Here is a 27085-nt window from a genome sequence, read left to right on the forward strand (position 1 = left end):
GATGTGAATGCAGCCATGCTGTGGGTGGTGTGGTGGGGTAGGGACTATAACACAGTCCAGTCCTCCCACAGAGGTTTAAACTGAACTAAACGGTTCGGGGCGCTGTAGGAACTAAGCTCTGCCACAAGACGGAGGACTGCCTGTCGAACTCCAGCGGGAGAAAATACCATCTGGAATCTCTCACAGACTCCCACAATTTGATCAAACAACAGAGCCATTATACACCCTCTCCCTGATCCCATTCCTCCATGTGTGTGTGTATTACCATACGTAAGAATGGTAGCTCACAAACATGTCCCTGGTTAGTGTAAAGCATTAGACGTAAAGCCGTGACCTTTGTTACACACCGTTTGAAGTCAGTGTAACTGGAGTGTAATGCAGGTCAGAGACACGGTTAGTGGATTAACTGGTAGTATTACAACATGAGGACCAAGAGCCCGAAAAACAGAATAAAAAAGGCCAAGGACAAAAGACTGTTTCCTCTTCACACACACTAACACCACAGGCCTTGTAGAACCCTCTCTCCCTTACTTTCCCTCTCTTTTTACCTCACTTTCACACACTTCCCAGTAGTGCATTGCCTAATCCCAGTACTGATCTCTATTACTGAGAGACTGAAAAAAAACAGCTTCCATTTCCAGGCCATCAGACTTAAATAGTCACCACTAGCCAGCCTCTGCCCAGTACCCTGCCCTGAACTTTAGTCACGGTCACTAGCCGGCTACCCTCCGGTTACTCAAACCTGCACCTTAGAGACTGCTGCCGTATAGACATAGTGTTTCACCCACTTCAATACATACTGTATTCTAGACTAAGCTCACCCTAGATAACTACTGCTGTACACACACCATTCTATTTATATACGGCCCATACACAACATTAAATAATTTATATTCCGGAATATGACATTGCTCATTCTGATATTTCTTAATTTTTTAATATGGGGGAGGGGGTATAGTGTGTGGTATTACTGCACTATTGGAGCTAGAAACATAAGCATTTCGCTGCAACGGTTATAACAGCTGCAAAATATGTGACCAATAAAATGAGATTTTGATTTGACCACTCTGCCACTGATGTAATGGGATTACAACACACATTCCTCCTCTAGCACAAGCCACGTTCCCACCAGTCAGGCAACCCCCCCCCCAGTACAGACTGTACCAGAAGAATATTGCCCTGCATTCCTAATCTGGCCTAGAGATAGGGAGAAGAGGACTGCTGCTAAGTAGTTGGGTTTATAAAAACATCATGTACAGAGTCGCTGTGTGTGTGTAAAGGAAAATGTACAGTAAAGACGTACCTGTAATATCTTATCCTGGGGTTTGAGGCCAGCCTTGTCTGCAGGAGAGTCCTCGTCCACAGCCCTGATGTACTGGCCTGGTTTAGACTTCTCACTGTGCAGGTTGAAGCCATAGCCCGTCACACCCTTCTTCAGCGAGCACAGACGAGGACGCAGCTCTGCCTTCGATTCCTGCGGACAGACAGGGAAAACAGATCTAGTTAAGCACACAGATCGATGAGAGAGAGAGAATGTCTAGTTCAGCACATCTACGCTGTTACATGGAGTGAGCAGATCTCACCAATCAGAGACATATCCCATCTTGTCACTCAGAGACGTATTCCTCAACAAATAGATTGTGATTAGCAAAGAAAAAAAATGAGCACCCAACAACTCCAAATGATAAAGCAACAGTTGATATGAAATGGAGATCTTAATATCAGGTTAGAACACCATTAGTGTGACAAATATCCAGAGACAGAGTGTTGTAGCATTCAGGAACCATCCAAAGACCAAGAGGCAAAGTTTGTGTTCTCAATGTACTAAAGAACAGAGGGAACATTCCATGACAGGTTGACACCACAGAGAGGGATCTGGGAAAAGGAAAACATCACCCTGTGTTTTATTAGTGGAAATGAGGAACAGAGACAGCTAGCAAGGAAAATAGACAAACAATATTGGACCAACTGCTGTTTGTAGTCACTGACCAAGCAAGCATAGTGCAGTTTTACTCTAAGAATACTATAGTTGCTCCAAGCTATATACAGTACTTGCTTCTGCATACTATCAAATCTACATTTTATTTGTCACATACGCCCAATACAAGCTCTTAACCAACAATGCAGTTAAGTTTTTTTATATTTTACTAATTATATTAGTAAATATTTGTTCAAGTAACAATAAGAGGCTATATACAGGGGTACCAAGTAAAGGGTTATAGGTTAGTCAAGGTAATATGTACAATTGAAGTCAGAAGTTTACATACACCTTAGCCAAATACATTTAAACTCAGTTTCACAATTCCTGACATTTAATACTAGTAAACATTCCCTGTCTTAGGTCAGTTAGGATCACAACTTCATGTTAAGAATGTGAAATGTCAGAATAATAGTACAAAGAATGATTTATTTCAGCTATTATTTCTTTCATCACATTCCCAGTGGGTCAGAAGTTTACATACACTCAATTAGTATTTGGTAGCATTGCCTTTAAATTGTTTAACTTGGGTCAAACGTGTCGGGTAGCCTTCCACAAACTTCCCACAATAAGTTGGGTGAATTTTGGCCCATTCCTCCTGACAGAGCTGGTGTAACTTACTCACACACGCTTTTTCAGTTCTGCCCACACATTTTCTGTAGGGTTGAGGTCAGGACTTTGTGATGGCCACTCCAATACCTTGACTTTGTTGTCCTTAAGCCCTTTTGCCACAACTTTTGAAGTATGCTTGGGGACATTGTCCATTTGGAAGACCCATTTACGACCAAGCTTTTAACTTGCTGACTGATGTCTTGAGATGTTGCTTCAATATATTCACATCAAATTCCTCTCCTCACGATGCCATCTATTTTGTGAAGTGCACCAGTCCCTCCTGCAGCAAAGAACCCCCACAACATGTTGCCACCCCGGTGCTTCACGGTTTGGTTGGTGGTATTTGGCTTGCAAGCCTCCCCTTTTTCCTTCAAAACATAAATGGTCATTATGGCCAAACAGGTCTAATTTGCAGTTGCAAACCGTAGTCTGGCTTTATGGCGGTTTTGGAGCAGTGGCTTCTTCCTTGCTGATCGGCCTTTCAGGTTATGTCAACATAGGACTCTTTTTACTGTGGATATAGGTACATTCACATCATTTAAGTCATTTAGCAGACGCTCTTATCCAGAGCGACTTACAAATTGGTGAATTCACCTTCTGACATCCAGCGGAACAGCCACTTTACAATAGTGCATACTTTTGTACCCGTTTCCCCCAGCATCTTCACAGGGTCCTTTGCTGTTGTTCTGGAATTGATTTGCACTTTTCGCACCAAAGTAAGCTTATCTCTAAGATGAACCAGACTTGTGGAGATCTACCATTTTCTTCCTGAGTTTGTGGCTGATTTCTTTTGATTTCCCCATGATGTCAAGCAAAGATGCAGTGAGTTTGAAGGCAGGCCTTGAAATACATCCACAGATACACCTCCAATTGACTCAAATGATGTCAATTAGCCTATCAGAAGCTTCTAAAGCCATGACATCATTTTCTGAAATTTTCAAAGCTGTTTAAAGGCACAGTCAACTTAGTGTATGTAAACTTCTGACCCACTGGAATTGTGATACACTGAATTATAAGTGAAATAATTTGTAAACAATTGTTGGAAAAATGACTGTCATGCAAAGTTGATGACCTAACAGACTTTCCGAAACTATAGTTTGTTAACAAGAAATATGTAGAGTGGTTGAAAAACGAGTTTTAATGACTCCAATCTAAGTGTATGTAAACTTATGACTGCAACTGTAGATGGGGGTAAAGTATCCATGCATAAATAATAAACCACAAGAAGCAGCAGTGTAAAGTGTGTGGGGGTCAATGCAAATAGTCCACAGTACAGCATGTATGTTAAATTCGGTCTCACGTGAGTAACAAGGCTTCCAGGAGTGTCTAGCTGAGCACTGGACACTGACTGATGTTTAGTATAACAGGCTAATCCAGGAGTGGCCATACGCTGGGTTAAGCATTTAATCCAACTAGAGACAGGATAACAGCTACATAGGAGATTCTACTGTGTAGCAGCAGAAAGGGGAATGAGGTCATCAATACCAGGGCCAGAGAAAGGTTGGAAACCTAACCTCCATGTTGGCACCAACCAAACCCTCTATGGCAAACATTCTCATTTAGAACCAGACTACAATACAGTTAATCTTTGAACTTTTGGTGCCAATATGGCATCAATTAGATTTCTAAATCCCAAACAAAGATTGCCGAATTCTTTAAATATATACAGCTAAACATTAAATGGGAATAGCAAGGGAAGACAGGTAGTCAGATATAGAGGACAAAACGTTGTGAAACAAAAACACCCTGGTTATTAGCGACATCTTAGAGGATCCTGTAATAATGATAAATTCCATTTCAGTCTTACCTAAAAGAACAGATAATGGACAGTTGGAGACATTTTATGACCAGAGGATATATAAGCAATAGTGGAGAACATCATGAGCCCTAATAAAAATGAAGCGTCCCTCCTCCCATTTACTGATAAAGAGGGTTGTTCCAGAGATTACAGCTGTTATTGTTAGTCACCTGTTAATGATTCTCTGTTACCAACACTTAAGAGCAACCTTTGCATCCTGATCGGCCACCCATGTTGGGTGTCTCCCTGCTGTAGAATACTTGTACACTAGAAAATAAACTCAGTATATATGAAATGGAGACAGTTTGCCTGGGATGAATATGGAAGGTCATTATTTTATGTTTTATTGATTCACACGTGGCTTCATAATCATTGACTGTTGAGGAAAATCAACATGGACAGAATGACAGCTTCAGTACTGAATGATAAATTATTAGAACTCACAATAGAATGGGTGGAGGCCCAGAAAACCTCATATCCCAGACTGTCATTTCAACAGCAATGATGTCAAACAAACGCAGAAGAAAGCACCGAGAGCCATCTAAAATCTCTTAGCAGCATGGTTTCTGGAAAGGTGTTTGAAATGGACACCTGAAGGCAATGTGAGCTCTTTAATCCAGTTACTACTACCACCACCACCACTAAAGAGAGAATCAGCCCAAGACACACAGCAGGAGAGCAAATACACAACAGCCTCCTCAATCTCACTGTCCAATCAAAAGCGGCACTTTCAATTCATTTACATTTGCTCGTGATGCCTGTAATGCTTTCTGCATGTTTGATAAGTAAATTCATACTATTAAAAACAAAACAAAAATTCAAGTGCAAAATGCAGAAATCGCTCCTCCATTTCCTAGTTCGCCTAATTTCAGTTTGTGACCAAACATATAATGATTCTCTAAACTATACATTGCATCTAAACCGCTGTGTTGTACAGCACCTATTCAATAACCAAAAATTATGTATTTTCAGCTGTTTGAAGCTGGTGTACAAAACTGAAAGTCAGACAAACTAAATTTAAAAGAGGAAGTATACAAATACCACACAGAACAGATCTCCCGCTTATAGCTCAGTCAATGTGAATTTCGTCAAGTAGCCCAAAAGGTTAAATAGCAGCTTTAAACCTTCCATTTGAGGACAAAAACCAAAATACTTTAATCTGTGCAAAAACATTGGTGCTATGCTTTAAAAAAAATGGTTCCTATGCAGGCTGAGTAACTAATCTCATTTAGCTAACTAAAGCTACAAACTATACAGTTGGAAGGGCAGCAAATGCTCAGTGTTCCTCTGTTTTCATAGCTTTTCTATAGAAATGTAATTGGATATATCCATTAAAATAATATTGTTGCTTGATTTCACTAATATCAGAAAATGTTGTTAACAATGTTCACAACATTTTCTTTACAGGGGCGTGATCACATTTCAAAAGGGAAACAGTAGCCATGTTTCTATTAACTTTTTGAAGACATTTATCTGTTTTCTATGCAAACTGTCTGTGACAATTGCCTGTTGCGGTGCATTTCCATTTTAGAAACTTCTGTCGATAAAAACAGATGGAGGTAATGACGTCACACCTAAAAAATGTTACTTCTTCACAAAAACCTACGGTGTCAAATAAAAATAAAGTAGTTGAAGTGTTTACATTACCCATTTTAGGCCAATTGCGCATTAATACATTGGCAATAGCCTGTATGCCCTCCCACCCGTTTCATGTCTCAGGTAGTCAGTGAAAACCAACATGGATTGAATGCAAGAATGAAATCATATTTGCCATATTTGAATAATTCTCATGTGCAAACATATTGCCACGGGCCATGGTGAAATTTGCAATCCTTGTAGATCTGAAATAATGAGATGGTGAAACTTGCATCCAGCGAACCAGAAAAGGCTAAACAATTCAGCCATTCTTGAAAGTCGGGACATGGATCCTGCAAAGAAATGTTATTTTTATAAACTCAGCAAAAAATGAAAACGTTTCAGGACCATGTCGTTCAAAGACAATTAGTAAAAATCCAAATAACTTCACAGATCTTCATTGTAAAGGGTTTAAACACGGTTTCCCATGCTTGTTCAATGAACCATAAACAATTAATGAACATGCACCTGTGGAACGGTCGTTAAGACACTAACAGCTTACAGACGGTAGGCAATTAAGGTCACAGTTATGAAAACTTAGGACACTGAAGAGGCCTTTCTACGGACTCTGAAAACACCAAAATAAAGATTCCCAGGGTCCCTGCTCATGTGTGAACATGTTGCAAGGAGTCATGAGGACTGCAAGTTTTTCCCAACAGTTTGCTAAGAGCTGGCAGCAAGTTTATAGGTCTGCTGATAGAACCAGTAAAGGCCGCTTTACCACTCTTGGGTAATATAATTACTTTGGGTTCCCTCTCGGCCTGAGGACAAAGACTTTTCTCTCGACTCAGACTAAAAATAAATCAAATACAATTTGTATTTGTCACATGCACCGAATACAACAGTATAGTGAAATTCTTACTTAAAAAAAAAAGTTACTTTTTTTTTAAAGAAAAAAGCATTGTTGGTTAACTTAAAAAATGTGTTAAGTAACAAATAATTAAACAGCAGCAGTAAAATAACAATAGCAATATCAATAGCTAGGCTATATACAGGGGGTACAAGAAGAGAGTCAAAGTAGAAATGATGCCGGAGGAGATGGCCGCCGTCTTACGGTCTCCTAACCAATTGTGCTATTATATGGTGTTTTTTTCCGCAATATTTGTAAATTATTTTGTACATAATGTTATAATGTTCCTGCAACCGTATCTTACGGAAGAAAATAGCTTTTGGATATCAGGACAGCGATCGCTCACCTCGGATTAGACAAAGACTTCAGCAACAACAAGCAGGACTCACAAGATATTCTCCCAACACCCCACAGGGCAGACATCCCGATTATTCGCAAAAGGAAGCGACGCAGATGATGAGGTCGGTCAGGAAGTCCAGGATCCAGTTGCAGAGGGAGGTGCTTTGAGGGTACTATGGTGTTGAACGCTGAGCTGTAGTCAATGAATAGGTTTTGTCGTGCCCTCTTCACAACTGTCTTAGTGTGTTTGTTGGTGATGTGGACACCAAGAAACTTGAAGCTCTCAATCGTCTCCATTGCAGCCACGTCGATGAGAATGGGGGCGTGCTTGGTCCTCTTTTTCCTGTATTCCACAATCTCCTTTGTCTTGATCATGTTGAGGGAGAGGTTGTTGTCCTGGCACCACACTGCCAGGTCTCGGACCTCCTTCCTATAGGCGGTCTCATCATTGCTGGTGATCAGGCCTACCACAGTTGTGTCATGAGCAAATTTGATGCTGGAGTTGTGCCTGGACATGCAGTCATGAGTCAACAGGGAGGACAGGAGGGGACTGCGCATGCACCCCTAAGGGGCCCCCATGTTGAGGATCAGCGTGGCGGATGTGTTGTTACCGAACCTTACAACCTGGGGGCTGCCCATAAGGAAGTCCAGGATCCAGTTCCAGAGGGAGGTGTTTAGTCCCAGAGTCTTAGCTTAGTGATGAGCTTTGAGGGCACTATGGTGTTGAACGCTGAGCTGTAGTCAATGATTAGCATTCTCATAGGTGTTCCTTTTGTCCAGGTGGGAAAGGGCAGTGTGGAGTGCAATAGAGATTGCATCATCTGTGGATCTGTTGGGGTGGTATGCAAATTGCAATGGGTCTAGTGTTTCTGGGTTAATGGTGTTGTGAGCCATGGACCAGCCTTTCAATGCACTTCATGGCTACAGAGGTGAGTGCTATGGGTCGGTAGTCATTTAGGCAGGTTACCTTCGTGTTCTTGGGCACATGGACTATAGTGGTCTGTTTGAAACATGTTGGTATTACAGACTTCATCAGGGACAGTTTGAAAATGTCAGTGAAGGCACTTGCTAGTTGGTCAGGGAATGCTCAGAGTACACGTCCTGGTAATCTGTCTGGCCCTGCGGCCTTGTGAATGTTGACCTGTTTAAAGGTCTTACTCACGTCGGCTACGGAGAGTGGCAAAGCGTCAATACAGATCTAAGATCGAGGCGTACTACACCGGCTCTGACACTCGTCGAATGTGGCAGGGCTTGCAAACTATTACAGACTACAAAGGGAAGCACAGCCGAGCGCTGCCCAGTGACACAAGCCTACCAGGCGAGCTAAATAACCTATGCTCACTTCGAGGCAAGTAACACTGAAACATGCAAAAGAACATCAGCTGTTCCGGACGACTGTGTGATCACTGTTTGATCACTGATGGTTCGTCGGAAGGTATAGCGGGATTTCTTATAAGCTTCCAGGTTAGAGACCCACTCCTTGAAAGTGGTAGCTCTACCCTTTAGCTCAGTGCGGATGTTGCCTCTAATCCATGGCTTCCAGTTGGGGTATGCACATACGGTCACCATGGGGACGACATCATCTATGCACTTACTGATGATGTGGTGTACTCCTCAATGCCATCGGAAGAATCCCGGAACATATTCCAGTCTGTGCTAGCAAAACAGTCCTGTAGCTTAGCATTTGCTTCACCTGACCACATTCTTATTAGAAATGGTCAGATTAATAAGATATGAGTGTCTATAGAGTCAGCTTCCATCCTCAGTAGCTTTTCATCTAAGTTCTCAATCCTGGGAGTTGTCATTATTGACCGATAAAGTTAACATCTCTCCCACACTAACTTCACAAAATTCAAACTTGCAAAGCTTTTTTAATTTTTGTTGTTTTCTAATGCATGAATACGACAGCTCACTGTTCGTTGTTAGCATTTCCTGCCTAAGTTTGCCAATGAAGTAATCATTAAAATAATTGGCAACAAACGGTTGTGATGAATAAGCCATCTGATTCAATGAAAGGCGGAGTTGAATGGCTTTCTTCCCATAATTTCATTTAAAAAGTACTCAAGTTTTTGTTCCATCATTGATCTTGGCTTCAAAATAGTTTTATTTTTGTTGAGTTTAGTCACAATTTCTCAATTTAAAGGAAGTCAGCCAGTCAGGTGTGCAGCCAGACTTATTAGCCACTCCTTTAGGGCAATCTCGTTCAACTATACAGTTTTTCAATTCCTCATCAATCCATTGAGCCTTAACAGCTTCTTAACAGGTGCATGTTTATTAATAATTGGAATAAGCACATTTGTATTGTCATCCACATGAGTGTCACAGCAAAATCCTTGGTGTGATCTCTTATATACCATTTTAGGCCCAGCTTTCAGAACAGTGTCTTTCCTGGATATAGCCACTGCATTATATTGGGATCACTGCATCCAATGGGTAAGCATACAGCTTTAGAACAAAGATCTACAGTATTTATAAAAATGTGATCGATACATGTGGATGATCTTGTTCCTGTAGTGTTTGTAGACACCCTGGTAGGTTAATGAACAACCTGAACCAGATTGCAAGCACTAGTTACAGTGAGAAGCTTCCTCTTGAGAGGACAGCTTGATGAAAACCAGTCAATATTCACGTCCCCAAGAAAGCAGACCTCCGTTAACATAACATATACTATCAAGCACTTGGTGGCATATATCAACACCTCCAAAAATAGAGGCTTTAGATGTTAAGTGAACCTGCAACCACACTTCAATAACACAGGATATTCTCTCAGCATTACAGGAATATGGCTCTGAATACATATCTGGCATTACTCATTTCATGTATATACTGTAGTCTGTTCCGCTCTGACATCGCTCGTCCATATGTATAAAGTTTTAATTCACTCCTACTTAGTTGTGTGTATATGTTGTGTAATTTGTTAAATATTACTACACTGTCGGAGCTAGAAGCACAAGCATTTCACTACACCCACAATAACATCCCGCTAATCACGTGAGTGACCATATACAGCAACAACATAAGCATTTCTGTATCTTCTATAGATGTAATTTCATTGTATTGCTACTGCTGTTATCTGATGTTAACAAGTTATTTATTTCATGAAACTTATTTCTAAGGCTCAGCCTTTCCTGGGTAGCTTATTAGAGAGACATACGGAAAAGAGTAAACAAAGCAAGAGAAAATATATACATTCAGCAGTCCATTAATCAATTGGTGTGTGTGTTGCGGGGTTGAAGCTATGAACCCATAGGCATAGCTCCCTCATCCCTTCCAGGCTTCTGGGAGGGAGGGTGGACAATAAGCCTCATAGCAGATGTAAGCAATGTCTTCACGCGTTCTGGCTCCTTTCATGGCTGGGAAAAGTTCTTTCCTCTTCTGGCGCACAGCTTCAGGATAGTCCGTTTTGAGGAAGATATACGTTCCTCTCAAGTTCTTGGCTCTTTCCAGAACAGCTACCGTGTCCTTGAACCTCAGGAACTAGACCACTGTTGGGCTGGGCCGGTGGTGGGTTTTCCAGTCATGTGGGCGCGTTCCACCTCAAATCTTCCTATGGTCAATCTTCAAGTTAGAGGTAATTTCCCTCACTTTGTCCTCAGACTCAGTTCAGGTCTCATGTGGAGATTCTGCATTTCTGTCCAGAACCCGGTTGTTTCGCCTTGACTGTCCCTCAAGTCTGATTTATCCGTCATTGTTATCATGGATTCACACACACACAGAAATGACTTACCAATTGCTGTAATCTTGCCGTTCTCCTGTTTCAACTCATCGAGCTGACCCTGGGAGAACTGCAAACTGTTGTAGACAAGTATGTAGACACCTGCTCGTCAATAATCTCATTCCAAAATCACGGGCATTAATATGAACTTGGTCCCCCCTTTCCTGCTATAAACAGCCTCCACTCTTCTGGGAAGGCTTTCCACCAGTTGTTGGAACATTGAATGGAAGCAAGTCCCTGCAGTCACAAGATCATTCGTGAGGTCGGCACTGAGGTTGGGCGATTAGGCCTGGCTCGCAGTCGGCGTTCCAATTCATCCCAAAAGGTATTTGATGGGTATATGCTGTGCAGTTCTTCCACACCGATCTTGACAAACCATTTCTGTATGGAACTTGCTTTGTGCACGGGTGCATTGTCATGCTGAGACAGGAATGGGCTTCCTCAACTGTTGCTACAAAGTTGGAAGCACAAAATTATCTAGAATGTCAATGTATGCTGTAGCGTTAAGATTTCCCTTCACTGGAACTAAGGGGCCTAGCCCGAAACATGAAAAACAGCCCCAGACCATTATTCCTACAACTTTCCAGTTAGCACTATGCATTAGGGCAGGTAGCGTTCTCCTGGCATCCACCAAACCCAGATTCGTCCATCAGACTGCCAGGTGGTGAAGCGTGATTCATCACTCCAGAGAAGGCGTTACCACCCCAGCCGACGCTTGGCATTGCACATGGTGATCTTAGGCTTGTGTGCGGTTTCTCGGCCACAGAAACCCATTTCATGAAATTCCCAATGAACAGTTCTTGTGCTGACGTTGCTTCCAGAGGCAGTTTGGAACTCAGTAGGGAGTGTTGCAATGGAGAACAGATGATTTTTTACAAACTACGCTCTTCAGCACTCGGTGGTCCCGTTCTGTGATGTTGGTTGACCTACCACTTCTCAGATGAGCCGATTTTGCTCCTAGACATTTCCACATCACAATAACAGCAATTACAGTTGACTGGGACAGCTCTTGCTGGACAGAAATTTGACAAACTGACTTGTTGGAAAGGGAAAAAAGGATACCTTGTCAGTTGTACAACTGAATGCCTTTAACTGAAATGTGTCTTCCGCAATTAACCCAACCCCGAAAGGTGGCATCCTATGACGGTGCCACGTTGAAAATCACTGAGCTCTCAGTAAGGCCATTCTACTGCCAATGTTGGTCTATGGAGATTGCATGGCTGTGTGCTCCATTTTATACACCGGTCAGCAACGGGTGTGCCTGAAATAGTCAAATCCACTCATTTGAAGGGGTGTCCACATACCTTTGTATATATAGTGCATCTCTCGCATTCTTTCATCATTCTCTTATGTCAGTATGACCATGTTTGGCAGATAGACAGGTTAAGGTTGGAACTGTTGGTGTAGGTCCTTGCTGGGACTCTCAGACATTGATGTTGGCTTAAAGAATAATTCTCCCCAAGGAAAGATAAAATAACACTGGCTCTTATAATTACACACCACAAGGACTTTACACCCCCCACACATCCTGCTAATGTCCGTCCCCACACCCAGCTCCAGCCTCAGGCAGTCCTTAGGGGGTCTGGGAGGCTGACAATAAGATGCTTTGTCCTGGGGAGACGAAGGGGCCTGAGCCTATGATCTCTAGCCAGCCGCTGTCACAGCAAAGACCTGTTTTGGGGATGAATTGAGCTGTTTGCTTTGAACTTTCGTAATGCCAGAAGTGCAGATGTAAATGGCAATGCTCAAACAAAGCTAAAAATCATCCAAAAACAACTGCTTGTCCATTAAAGATCACATTCAATTTCAATGCACTTTATAGCAGAGTAACAGGGCACTGAGCTCATATGCAGTCAACCAGCCAGCAGCAGTATTTGACTGTCTCTTGGTGTCCCAAATTGCACCCTATTCCCTATATATTGCCATAGGGCTCTGGTCAAAAGTAGTCCACTATATGGTTTAACATGGATAACTGGGATCCCAGGCCTGTCCTGGGAACACATTAACATACGCCCAGTACGTGTGAGATCGACAAACGGTATGAGTGTAGATACTGTATGTATATATTTTTTTTAAACAGAGTTGGTCCCCATTAATATGGCTGCATCCCTTTGTTCTCAATTTCCGCCTGAAGACATACCCAAATCTAACTGCCTGTTGCTCAGCCCCAGAGGCAAGGATATGCATATTCTTGGTATCATTTGAATGGAAACATTCTGAAGTTTGTGGAAATGTTAATTGAATGTAGGAGAATATAACACAGTAGATCTGGTGGAAGAAAAGAGAGAGCATACGTTTTCTGTTTTTTATTGTTGTAGTATCATCTTTCACGTACTAGAATGGCCACACAGTCAGATAAGATGCTGGAGATAATTTTGATGGATAACACAATAGGGCAGCTGTAGGTGTGCAAAGTTTCAGACTGATAACTTCAGGAATGGGTGAGCTACATGACATTTGGCATGAAGTCACTCAGGTGTCCCACACAAGTTGCCCAAATGCACCGAAGTGGCCGAATTGGTGAAATGACCTATAGCTATATACAGCAGTGCAAATAACTATGTACAACACATCAAAAAGCAATTCTAACACACAAAAAAAATGTTAAAAAAATATTAGAAAATATAGAAAACACAACAAACAAAAAAAACAGTACACCCCTTGGAAATCCTCGTCACAGTATTTTACTGCCTGTGCCCTGTCCCATAGCAGTCTCTTTCTGATGTAAAGCGGAGGCAAACTGCGTGTAAACAGCTGCGTGTAAAAAGCCTTACAGCAACTGCTCTGATCTTCAAGGCGAAAATGGAGTTCCCTGTGCGTGCGATTACAACCAAGGAATTGTGGTCCAACCCCAAACCATTACATACTGGCTATTACCTCAGCTCATTGGCCATCTACCCAGCTAGATTTCAAGAAGATCAGTGGTCATTGGGCAGAAATATAGTCAATCAATGAAGCTTCGCTAAAATTATTGGTGCGTCCGGTAGTCATTTATTGTTGTCTTCAAATCAGCTCACTTCGGTCAATTCTCCCCGCAAAAAAAAACTATGAAGTTTGACTGTGTTGCAAACATCCAGAGGAATGCACTGAAACCCACCATGACTATATAAACGATTGTTTACTTGGGCGAATCACGCCTAATGCTCCGTAAAGAAATTGATAGATGGAATTCACGGCACAAATAGTTTACAAAATGTTTAGATTTAGGCTATAAAAATGGATTTTATCAAAGAAAACGGCACTTCATTTGATCAATGGGATACTCAGAAAGAGAAATAAGAGCAATATCAGAATGTAAGTGACAGTTTTTAGACATTCACATCTGAAGGTAAAATTGTCATGGCGGAAAATGTTTGTTCTTGATTGCTCTTCTCAAACAAAAGCATGGGATTTGTTCTCTGTAATAACTATTTTAAATTGGAAAACGTAGTTTGATTACCAAGATTCTAATCTTTTGAACGTTGTAAGACACTTGCATTTTCAAGAATGTTTAATGTTACCTTATTGTGAAAATATCAAGTTCTCTTAATACCCGTTTTTTTTCAAGAGCTGATCTGGTATCATTAACTCAATTAGGAGATAACCTCCAAATAATGACAGAATATTTAGTAAGCTTAGCAAATTTGGTCCATTTGACTTTTGTTTGACTGCCGTTACAAAGTTTGTATGATTAGACAACACTATACACAGAGTGCACTCTGTGCGTCCTGAGTGCACGCTGTGTCGATAGCCTACTACTTGAAATGCGTGGAATTAATTGAGGAACATAACGCTCTGAATTTGAGAATTGCAGAACAGGCTGTTCATAATGTTATTGGCAATCAAAATGTTTAGTAATGATAGTTTAGTTCGCTCTGAAATCTTTAAAATAGTGGCACAGCTAAGCTTACAAGGTGACACAGCACCCCTCTTTTGGGGAGAACCCTGGCATAGTGAACATATCTTGGTTTTAAAACGCATTTTAAAAAGTGCAATTCCAATTTTTGTTGTATTTCCCAGGATAAATATGAATTAATCCCGGTATTGAAACTTGGTAGATTTTCAGGAAAATATTACTCCGTAGTATTTGTCCTGGTCCTGAAAACACTGTAGTAGTTTATGTTTGCTGAAGCGGACTAAAGTAAACCCAGATAGCCCTCTATTCCTCTACAGGCTTTATTGAAAAAGGAGAATAACTACCATCCAGCCACATCAGGAAGTGTGTTACATTGCTGTAATGCTCTAAGGAGAATCCCACATTTTCAAAACAGTCTTTAAATACAATGAGATATCAGAACAAGGCAAGAGGAAGACAAGTAGTTGTTTTGTGTTTGTGATGTACAGAGTAAAGATAAAGATAGGAGAAAGACTACCATTATGCAAGCTCCCCCACTTAGCTTCTAGGTTGCATTGTGTTTACCATACATTTTGTAGGCTTTAATTGGTTTCTTTCAACTGAAAATGATGCTGTTTGCAGTCTTTGTGCCACACATAGGAAATATAAAGGAAGCACTAGTACACATGGGCCTACATCACTCTCACACTTCCACCCTGTAGCCAGTAACAGGAGTGTAACGTCCCAACACATCTTTCACGCTCACCCACTTCTCTCTCATTCTCTGTCTGCTCATAGGCGCTGAGCATCAGGGCGGAAAACCACAGAACAGAGCACTTATTGGGTCAGGTACAGTAGTAGGCCTACTGCTAACAGGAAGCATTGGGGGCTGTGTCAAAACGACTGACTTCACTTCCCTTCCCTTATTGTGGCAGAGTGCCTTCATAATACTAGAATGTGTGTCACCTGTAGAAAGGCTGTAAAAGCTGGAGCGGATGTCAAACATTCCTTTGTCCTGCATCTCTCTTAATGTTAACACTGACTCACTAGAGATCTCTATCCATACCTTCCTAACTATCGCTCTGCACAGGATGGTGTCTTCAAACTGGGATATTTTTAGCGATATTCATTTTTCACAAAAGAAATTGTTATCTGCAACAGAATACCATTGTGGATATCATTTTTATGTCTCTGTATCCAGTATGAGGAAAGTTAGAAGTAGTTTCATGAGCCAAAAGCTAACTAGCGTTAGCGCAATGACGAAGTCGACAGGAACAGTTAGCTGTTCTTGTTCATCCGACTCTGGGGAAGTAGATAAAGGGTTTCAATGCCAAAATCAAACTATCCCATTAATATGGAGGAAATGACAGTCATTGGATTTAATTACAGGGTTCTCTCTGTATAGAGAAGCAGGCCATCATGGTAATTTTCATGTTGGAAAAACTTTCACTGTCACCTTAAAATGACCAAAACCAGATAGAAAGCATGCAGAAAAGACATTGAACTAATAAATAAATAAACAGCACCATCTTTGAGAACTAACAATTGAATAACAGCTAGACAGTCAATTTTTAAAAAGCTTGCATTTTAGGGCCATTGATTGTCATGTTTGAGCTTAACACAGCATTAGCCATGCCAAACTGTGTAGAATTGCTGAAAATTAGCTTCAAAACTGCAACATTCTCTCAACTCAAAAGGAAAGTGTAGAAATGCAGAAAAATTGCTTTACAAAAGCCACCAAGATAACTTTCTAGCTAATAGACAGTTTAGTTTACACTTTCTCTACCAATGAACTTTGGTGAAGTCAAAATAAAGAAATGGCCAAAATCTATTAATTTTAAATAAATGTTGATTACTTTGACTTGCAATTGTTGTTGTTTTTGCTAACATGTGATGTGGTTCCATTAGTTGCCAGTTTGCCAGGGGTACATGGGAGAGAACAGTTTAAAAACCCATGATCTAGGGGACACTGGACTGCAAACCACACACACCCACCAAACTTACAGTTCTCATTGGGGGAATTCTAAAGTCCTGTTGTTTTAATGAGTCTTTATGACTATCATTGTGAAGAGATGGATATCTACAGTGGCAAGAGGGCAAACAAACATTTAGCCCATACATGAAGATTTTTGGGGTGTTTTATAGGTGTTGAGTATTGAGAGTGTGTGAAACCTTTGAACTTAGATCTGCACTGTCATCTTGCATAACCACCCAGATAGAAATCAACTAACTACAGAAGGATGCAAATCCAAGTCAAATCAGCCTGACAGTCCACACTAGAGAGGACCTTATTTGAAGAGATATGTGCTTATAGCAGTAGACTAGTCACAGTGTCAAGTGAAGACACAGGTTGTCCCCAAATGGTATCCTATTCCCTATATAATGTACTACTTTTGACCAGGGCCCATAGGGCACTGCATAAGGAAAAGGGTGCCATTTGGGAGGCATCCATAAGAAGACACTTCTTCAACAGTCAGTCATACAAAAGTACCTCTTATCTGACACCACCTGGTAACATCTGAGGATAGAGCACTGATTAGGCCTGTGTTCGAAAATATGAGTGTCCGTATCAATGCATCAGACACACAGGCAGGTAGACAGAGTCAGACAGGAGGACTGGGGATGGGTCTCTCCCATCCTTTTAGATCATACCTTGAGCAGGCCATCTAACTGGGCATGGCCTCATGGTTGACTGAATCTGAACAGAGCAACATTGCTATAGCTAGCAGCACGAGTCCTTTCACCTGTGCTCCAGTCAAAGAGAAAATGCAGTAAACAGGAACAGCCTGTTGGAGCTACATATCATGACCACAACATTACCATGCCTCTTACATCACACAACATTTAGTCTCACTCTCTGAAAACAAGTCTGAAGTTCACAAGAGAAGCCGGCTTTTCAGAACTAAACCCATATATAGTGCAGTCGGAAAGTATTTAGACCCCTTGACTTTTTCCACATTACAGCCTTATTCTAAAATTGATTAAATTGTTTCTTCCCCCCCTCAATCTACACACAATGCCCCATAATGACAAAGCAATAACTGGTTTATAGACATTTGACAATGTGTTAAAAAAATAAAACATTTAAGTACATAAGTATTCAGAACCTTTACTCAGTACTTTGTTGAAGCAACTTTGGCAGAAATTACAGCCTCGAGTCATCTTGGGTATGACGCTACAAGCTTAGTACACCTGTATTTGGAGATCTCAAGCTCCGTCAGGTTGGATCGGAATTTTTGCTACACAGCTATTTACAGGTCTCTCCAGAGATATTCGATCTGGTTCAAGTCCACTCATGGACATTGAGACTTGTCCAGAAGCCACCCCTGCGTTGTATTGGCTGTGTGCTTAGGTTCGTTGTCAGGTTGGAAGGTGAACCGTCACCTGAGTGCTCTGGAGCAGGTTTTCATCAAGGATCTCTAATTTTCTCCATTCATCTTTCCCTCGATCCTGACTAGTCTCACAGTTCCTGACGCTGAAAAACATCCCCACAGCATGATGCTGCCACCACCATAGGGATGGTGCCAGGTTTCCTCCCAACAGGACGCTTGGCATTCAGGCCAAAAGAGTTCCATCTTGGTTTCATCAGACCAGAGAATCTTGTTTTTCATGGTCAGAGTCCTTTAGGTGCCTTTTGGCAAACTCCAAGTGGGCTGTCATGTTCCAGTTACTGGCTGGCTTCCGTTAGGCCTTTCTATCATAAAGGCCTGATTGGTAGTGTGCTGCTGAGATGGTTTGTTGTTCTGGAAGGTTGTCCCATCTCCACAGAGGAACTCCGGAGCTCTGTAAGAGTGACCATCAGGTTCTTGGTCACCTCCCTGACCAAGGCCTTTCCCCCCCGATTGCACAGTTTGGCTAGGCAGCCAGCTCTAAGTAGAGTCTTGGTGGTTCCAAATTGCTTCCATTTAAGAATGATGGAGGCCTGTGTTATTTGAGACATTCAATGCTGCAGACATTTTTTCGTATCCTTCCCCAGAGCTGTGCCTTGACACACTCCTGTCTCTGAGCATTATGGACAATTCCTTCAACCTCATGGCTTGGTTTTTTCTCCGACATGCAACTGTGGGACCTTATATGTACAGGTGTGCGCCTTTCCAAATCATGTCCAATCAATTGAATTTACCACAGGTGGACACCAATCAAGTTGTAGAAACATCAAGGATGACCAATGGAAACAGGATACACATACTTAAGTTTTTATTTTGAACACATTTGCAAATATTTTCACTTTGTCATTATGGGGTATTGTGTGAAGCTTGACGAGGAAAAATACAATTATTTAGTCAAGTTTAGACATTACAAAATGTGGAAAAAAGGGGTCTAAACACTTTCCAAATGCACTGTACATGTTATACTATATGATAAACACAACTTGAACTACCATGGACTTTGTCTGATATGAGTCAGAACAAAGGAAGATAATCTGCTTATCCACACAGAGAGCTGTGTGTGTTCTGACACAATACACATTATGACTACCATCTCCTGTCTATCAATCAACCAGCAGAACAAACATTGAGTGAGACAGACAGTCTTTTCTTTCCTGTTTTGTCGCCATGGCAACCAGCTCAGAACACACAGGAAGTGTTTATTTCGCTCTCAGATAGACTGATGATGCAGCTCCACCCTAAACCTCAAACACCAGAAGCTAGATGGCTCATTATCAACGGACTGTCTTTATACATGGTTCTGAGTTGGCTTCAAACAAGGGTTTATACCTGTAGAGAACATAATGAAAGCTAACAATTCAAACAGTCTAGACAGTCAGATACAAAGGAATGGCATCTCCTATGAACCAAATAGTTATGATAGGCCCAGAACATCTCTAGCAAGCAGCATGTACAGCACCATGGCCTAACCTACTGTACTCCCTACTGGCCCTAGAATCTCCACAGAGCAATACCAGCAAACCACATGCCTTCCGCCAAACACAGTCACACACTTACAATATTGCAACTGTACACATACAAAGTGGCAAACAACGCCTGCTTAGTGATGTTGACAGTGACATTTTGTAGACACTCAATTTGAATGATTAGAGGAGCCGTGTACAGAGCCTGAAACCTCACAGAAAAACAGAGAACCAAGGCCCCACTCATTAAGAACTTACAGCCTAATCTAAGCCAAGTGAAATCACCATTAAACTGGATGTAGTAATTCTCCATCTCTAGTAGATGACCAGTTGGACAACCAAAGGTGAGCCTGGGTTAAATGAAGGGCCGTAGAGTGTGTGGTGCGGCAAGTGTTGATGAACTCTCAAATGGAGGGCCTCAAAGTTGAAAATCAAAACAAAAACCTTACCATTACACAAATGAATGAGTAATACAAATGACATGATTTGTTTGAGGTTGTTATGAGTAACAGAACAGTCTGGGAGGAGTGTGTTGAACCCTCTTTGGTAGGGATCTCCTGGCACTCAGCCCACTGTGCACGTGTGTGTTGTGTGTCACTGAGTAAACAACCCAGAGCAGTAAATAGCTCCGTGAGATGATGTCAACATTGTCCAGGGGCTTGTGGGTACTAGTTGTTATGGTGACACCAATAAAGATCTCCATGGTAACAGGTTACACAGCATGTCAACTCTTTGCCACCTTGGCTATAAGAGACAAGACAGGGGTCAATTAAGTTCAAGTTTATTTCTACACATTAAATCCATGGGTACCACTCAAAAGACCCACTTTTGTATTATTAGGTAACTGCATGTTAATACAATGTTACTACAGTTATAACGGTGTCGGTTCATAGGTAAAAGGGCAAGTTAAAAAGGTCCTGAACAGTCAAAATCAAGATTAACAAGTTGGGTGATATTTTGATGAAAGCAGAACATGAAAAATGACTATATCGATAAAGTTTGATCATTAACTTGCTGGCCCCTACCCAAATTCAAAAAGAAGAGCTCAGTAACTTGCAACATGGCACCGTCATAGGATGCCACCTTTCCAACAAGTCAGTTCGCTTCACCATCTGGCAGTACGACAGATGAATATGGGTTTGGAGGATGCCAGGAGAACGCTACCTGCGCAAATGTACGCCAACTGTAAAGTTTGGTGGATAAGGAATAAAGGGCTTGGGCTGTTTTTCCATGGTTCGGGCTAAGACCCTTAGTTCCAGTAATGCTGTAGCATACAATTACATTCTAGACGATTCTGTGCTTCCAACTTTGTGGCAATATTTTGGGGAAGGCCCTTTCCGGTTTCAGCATGACATTGCGCCCGTTCACACTGCGAGGTCCATACAGAATTGGTTTGTCGAGATCAGTGTGGAAGAACTTGACTGGCCTGCACTGAGCCCTGACCTCAACCTCATGAAACACCTTTGGGATGAACTGGAACGCAAACTGCGAGCCAGGCCTAATCGCCCAACATCAGTGCCCAACCTCACTAAGTCCCCGCAGCAATGTTCCAACATCTAGTGGAAAGCCTTCCCAGAAGTGTGGATGCTTTTATTGATGCAAAGGGGGGACCAACTCCATGATTTTGTAATGAGTTGTTTGACGAGCAGGTGTTCATGTATATTTTTGGTCATGTATTGAAGGTTTCCCCTTTCTTTTGTGTCTGGTGTTCGCTAGTTACTGGCTAGCTAGGTCTTCAGCCAGCATGGAACAAACGGGGTGGTGGGTAGTTCAAAACTGACGCAGTTGTCATGTCAACACATCGATCAGTGCTGCTACGAACTGCAACAGAAGAGACATGCGAAAACAGGAGATGACAAAATTATTTGTGTACATAATTTATGGAACTTCAAATGTTGTTTGAGTTGCTTTGTGCATCAGCAAATTTTCTTGAGATTATCTCACTGCGTCCAAGCTTGACATAGCCGTTTCAAAAGAGAGGTAAGTTAAGGCAAGCTGACATTTTGGAAGAAAGGGTTCTTTGATTGTTTGGAAGGCAAGGTTTCTACATAAAAATGCCTATTCAGATGAGTTCTATTTGTATCTTTTAAATAGTGCCTGAGCATTAGTGTTTACCTCAGTGTTTAAACATTAACCTCCTTGTGCTTCTCCCACCAGCCTCCTCTGACAAAGGGTCATAGGTAAAACTCTATACAAGGGGAAAAAACGAAGAACCCTATATCGTTCTACGTAGCACCTTTTTTCTAGAAAGGAATATTAGAAAAGATTTGTCTACACAAAGCTGCTGCCCAGGCTTTCAACAACATTATATCGTCATGATTAGTCCAGTTGTAGCATGCGATTCCGCACTACAGACCAGTGGTTTTAACTTCAACTTTATTTTTTATTTTTTTTTAAACTCATAGGGGGTGGCCAATAGGGGGCAATACCATTGTATATCCCAATGTTTTAGGAGTACATAATCACAATAGGACAAAGGTTGATGTCACCGAACCCCAACTCCCAAACAGCACCCTATTCCCATGGTGTACAACTATTTACCAGAGCCCTATAGTCCCTAGTGCGCTAAATAGGAAATAGGGTACCATTTGGATTGTAGGCCATATTAGACCAGTATCAGCCAGGTCCTACCAAGTGTCCCATCAGGAAGGAATGCAGAACCTTTAGAGAGCCAAGGCCTTTCTGGGCCTCCGGACACTTGATCACAGAAGATTAGTTAAAGGTAGCAGTGCATTAGTTGCACTGGTGGTTAGTGGTTAGAGTGTTGGACTACTAACCAAAAGGTTGCTAGATCGAATCCCTGAGCTGACATGGTAAAAATCTGTCGTTCTGCCCCTGAACAAGGCAGTTAACCCATTGTTTCTAGGCAGTCATTGTAAATAAGAACGTTATTATTTAACTAGGCAAGTCAGTTAAGGTTAAATAAAAAAATAGGGTGCCATTTAGGACAGAGCCATGGATCAAGGTAAGGTCAGAATCATAGATATGGATAGAGATCTCAACTTTGTATCTGTGCCATTATGACATCTGTAAGAGAATGGGCAGCTCCATTGAGGCTTTCTTTTGATATTGCAGCATTGTGGTCTTGAACCAAATTTTTTCATTTACTTAGTGGCCATTAGATGGTGATATTTAGTGTACCCTGCACATAACCCATGTGGAATTCCTGGTCACTGGCAGCATTTGGAACAGCCGATCTGCGGTCAAGAACGCCAAGTTCATTTCAGACTATGCTGCCCTTCAGTCCCTTGACTTCGCCCTAACGGAGACATGGATCACCACTCTTTGTACTTGGCGACATCAACCTCCAGACGTCTGCCTTCGATTCAATTATTTCAAACTCTTTCCCCTCCTTGCCTCTTGACCTAACCCTTTCCCAGTTCCCTCCCAAGGCTGGCAATATGCTTTACCTCATCTTTACTATAGGCTGATTGCCAGCTCACTTCAACCTCTAGGTCTCTGGTCAGTACTTTGTTTCCTTTTCTGTCTCCTCCTCCTCCAACCCTAGCCACTCAGCCCCTACCCAATGGTAATACGCCGTCAAAATCTTCATTCTCTCCATTCTGCTAAACCCTTCGCCTCCCAGTCTTCTGATTCTGCCCCTTTGTGAGTGACTCATTGCAAACTTACAGAACAAGGCTGCGAGCAGCTGAGTGAAATATTGAGGAAAACTAGACATCCGGAGGACCCAGCACCCTTTTACTCCCTACCTTCTCTTCCTCTGGATCAGCTGCTAAAGCCACTTTTTAAATCACCCTAAATGTCAAGGGTTCTGCCTCTAGCCCTTGGAAAGTATTTTCCGCCTTCTCCTGCCGCCTTAATCCTCCACGGATGACTTTGTCAACCACTTTGAAAAGAAGGTTGACAACATCCACTCCTCATTTACTCAGCATATTGAGTCCACTGGTCCCATTCACACTTTACCTCTTTCTCCAGATGAAATCCTGCAACTAGTGAGGTCAGGCCACCCGGCAACCTGCCCGCTTGACAGCATTCCCTCTTCCAGAGACCTTATCCCATTCCTCATCGCTGACCGGAGGCTGCGTACCCTCAGACTTTAAAATGGCCCGAGTCACTCCCCTCCTCAAGAAACCAACACTTGACTCCTCTGACATGAAAAACTACAAACCAAGGAGGATGAGAAAAGAGGAGAGTACGCTTTGTCGGTGCGGAGAGCCTCTGTGATACAGAGATGAGCAGTCTCCTTTATTTTCTTTCCAAAACACTTGAGAGCTCTCCCTTCCCAGGGCTGGGTGTCTCAAGCTCTGCACACTCTTGGAATGCAGCCTACCTGGCAGACCGCTCATACCAGGTGACGAGGAGAGGCTCGGTGTCTGCGCCACAAACTCACTACTGGTGTCCCCCAGACCTCAGCTCTGGCCCTCTTCTTCGCTCTATACATCAAGTCACTCATATCCTCACATGGTCTCTGCCATCGTTGCTATGCAGATGACACTACTTTCCTCCTTCAGATACCCAGGTGGCCACACACACACACACATCACCTGGTAGATGTTGGTCCACCACCTCAAGCTCAACAAGATGAAGCTGCTTCACTTCCCGGGGAAGGCCTGCCCATCATGGTTGACAACTCCACAGTGCCCACCGTGGGTGTTGTCCAGGGCATGGCCCTGGACAACACCCTAACGTTCTCTGCTAACATCAAATCAGTGGCTCCCTCCTGCAGGTTCATGTACTACAACAGCCGTAAAGTACGACCCTACCTCACACATGAAGCGTCGCAGGTCCTAATCCAGGCACTTGTCATCTCTCGTCTGAACTACAGCAATTCGCTGTTGGCTGGGCTGCCCACTTGTTGCCAGGGTTAAATGGCACTTCTCCAGAATGCTGCAGCCCGCCTGGTAACACCTTCAAGTTCGACCTTGTCGTCGCTCTCTTTCACACACTCCACTGGCTTCCAGTTGAAGCTCGCATCCACAACAAGACCATGGTACTTGCCTATGGAGCAGCAAGAGGAACTGCCCCTCCATACCTTCAGGCTATGCTCAAACCCTACACCCCAATTTGAGAACGCCAGTCTGTCACCTCTGATTTCCTGGCCCTCCCACCCCTCCTGGCATCTCAATGGTGGAACCAGTTTTCCCCTGAAGCTAGGTCCCTACCAATCTTCCAGAAACTGAAACCCTACCTCTAGAGTATCCTAAATAATAACACTCCCCCCCCAAAAAAAATAGTGATTTTTTTACATTTGATAAAAGTAGCGACTCAAACTGAAAATTGTATATCAAACACTACAGTTGATAAAATAATGGGAAAGTATTCTGCTTTGAAAGGTGATAAACTTGTAACCCCACTTGGCACTTGACTGTTTTGGTACACCTACTGGAGAGCTCTTCTTTGTCTATACCCATTCAGCATCATTCACACCCTCTTAAGCCTTAGCCCCACCCATCTCTTTAAGGACTAACATGAGGCCATGTGCTAAACAGAGTGAGTACGGTAGTGTACTAAACAATTAAAAGGCTACTTCTAAAATCGACATGAACATTCTATTGCCGTCCAACATCAAACTTGTCGTTATGAAAAAGTATAAAACACAAAAACATCAGCAGCTTGGTGTTCCAAAATAGCATAACTGTATTTTAACACAAATTAACCCATCTATTTAAAAGTGAATTTAGTATGTCAATCTAGCAAACCAGGCAACTAAAAGCAACTTTCTAAACAATGTGCTGATTTGTTTCTAGCTTGTTAGCTAGCTAATGTTAAGTTAGCTGGTTAGCCAGTTCAAATAAAGCCCATATCATAGTGGACAACGTCTTTACTTCAGCTCATTTGTATTCATTATTACAGGAAAATAAACACAACAAGATCATTAATTAGTTAATTACAGAAAATAGCTTACTGTTGTGAGTGTGACAAATTAAAAAGCAGGGCATTCAACCAGAGAATTTTAGAACTTGGCCACCGTCTCATTGGCCTAACGTTATATCCTAATTTGACTTTGGTGCATGTTGTTCTTCACAATACCGTCTCTGGTAAACACACACTAGATCAAATTTTAAAAAGTTTAGTCGTCACATGCACAGGATACAGGTGTAAACGGTACAGTAAAATTGTTACTTGCTTAGACATGTAGCTAGCTACAAATACCATACAAGTTTGTTATTAAGGCACATGAACATTCACATGTTCCAGAAGGCATTCCTGCCAAAAAATACATTTATCAAAAATTAACTGTTTCCCTCTCCTGTGAAGTAGTGACTTGCACCATACGCCTAGTTAGCTATCTTAAAATGAATGCATTAACTAAGTCCCTTTGAATAAGAGCATCTGCTAAATGACTAAAATGTAATATAGCTTAAAGCCATTTACAAACCAATTTGAAGACAATGCTTTGATTATTGGCTGTTCGCTCCAACCCATAGGAATCTCCACCCAGTTGACTACTTTACAAAAAAAATTGTGGAAGCCCTCAATGGCAATGTCCATGCAAAAACAGGTTATTTCCAAGTAGAGATCTCTATACATCTCTATGGTCGGAACACATCAGACACAGAATCTGACAGATCAGGATGAACAGACTATGAAACCCTCCTATTTACAGAAGCCAGAATTTGTTCAGTTCAGGTCATGTGGTAAGGAAAAACTCAAGGCCCTTGTGGGACCGACTATTTACAAGAACTTTTGTGTTCGTCCCAAATGGCACATTAATCCCTACAGTACATGAAGCGTGCCATTTGGGATGCAAACTATGATTTAGGGGAAACACTAGCTACACATCAAGGCAAGCCCAAGAGTGATCTGATTTCTTAATTTCCCATTTGTGCCGCTGTTGCACAATAACTATAAATCAGGAAGGTAGACCTTGCACTGCCTAACACGGCTACACAAATATGTTGTACAAGTTCTGCCTATGTGACTGACCTCTGCACACTCACAGATTAATTACCATATAAAAAAGCATTTCATAACCCACTGTATGAGGCTGGTGAGGTACAGAGGGGTGGAGAGGTTGAGGAGCCAGGGAGGAATGAGTATGTTAGAGCTCAGCTGTCACTTTCTCAGAGATAAAAGTTTCGTGATTAATAAGGAATTCCTGATATTCCAACCTTGGGAAAACAAGGAGTTTTCTTTTTCTGATCATTAAAGATGGATTGGTAGCCATTTTGTGCTGGGCCCATATTCATAAACCATCTCAAAGTACTAGTGCTAATCTGTGATCAATGTTGCCTTTTAGATTAAATTGAATAACACGACATGGACTGGGGGATGGGGGGGCTATATACACCTTAGCTAAGAACATTTAAACTCAGTTTCACAATTCCTGACATTTAATCCTAGTAAAAATTCCCAGTCTTAGGTCAGTTAGGATCACCACTTTATTTTAAGAATGTGAAATGTCAGAATAATAGTAGAGAATGATTTCAGCTTTTATTTCTTTCATCACATTCCCAGTGGGTCAGAAGTTTAAATACACTCAATTAGTATTTGGTAGCATTGCCTTTAAATTGCCCACACATTTTCTTTG

The 27085-nt window shown here is 41.9% G+C and overlaps 1 protein-coding gene across 1 annotated transcript in view; it reads right to left on the reverse strand.

Moving 5' to 3' along the window:
- LOC135512093 (Na(+)/H(+) exchange regulatory cofactor NHE-RF1-like) overlaps window positions 1–27085 on the reverse strand; it is a 36546-nt gene that overhangs the window by 6686 nt on the left and 2775 nt on the right. The window contains exon 2 of the mRNA XM_064933751.1: window positions 1304–1474. Within this exon, the coding sequence (XP_064789823.1) occupies window positions 1304–1474 (171 nt within the window). The remainder of the gene's footprint in view (window positions 1–1303; window positions 1475–27085) is intronic.

This window comes from Oncorhynchus masou, chromosome 24, assembly GCF_036934945.1.
Source record: "Oncorhynchus masou masou isolate Uvic2021 chromosome 24, UVic_Omas_1.1, whole genome shotgun sequence".
In the NCBI taxonomy this organism is placed as follows: domain Eukaryota; kingdom Metazoa; phylum Chordata; class Actinopteri; order Salmoniformes; family Salmonidae; genus Oncorhynchus; species Oncorhynchus masou.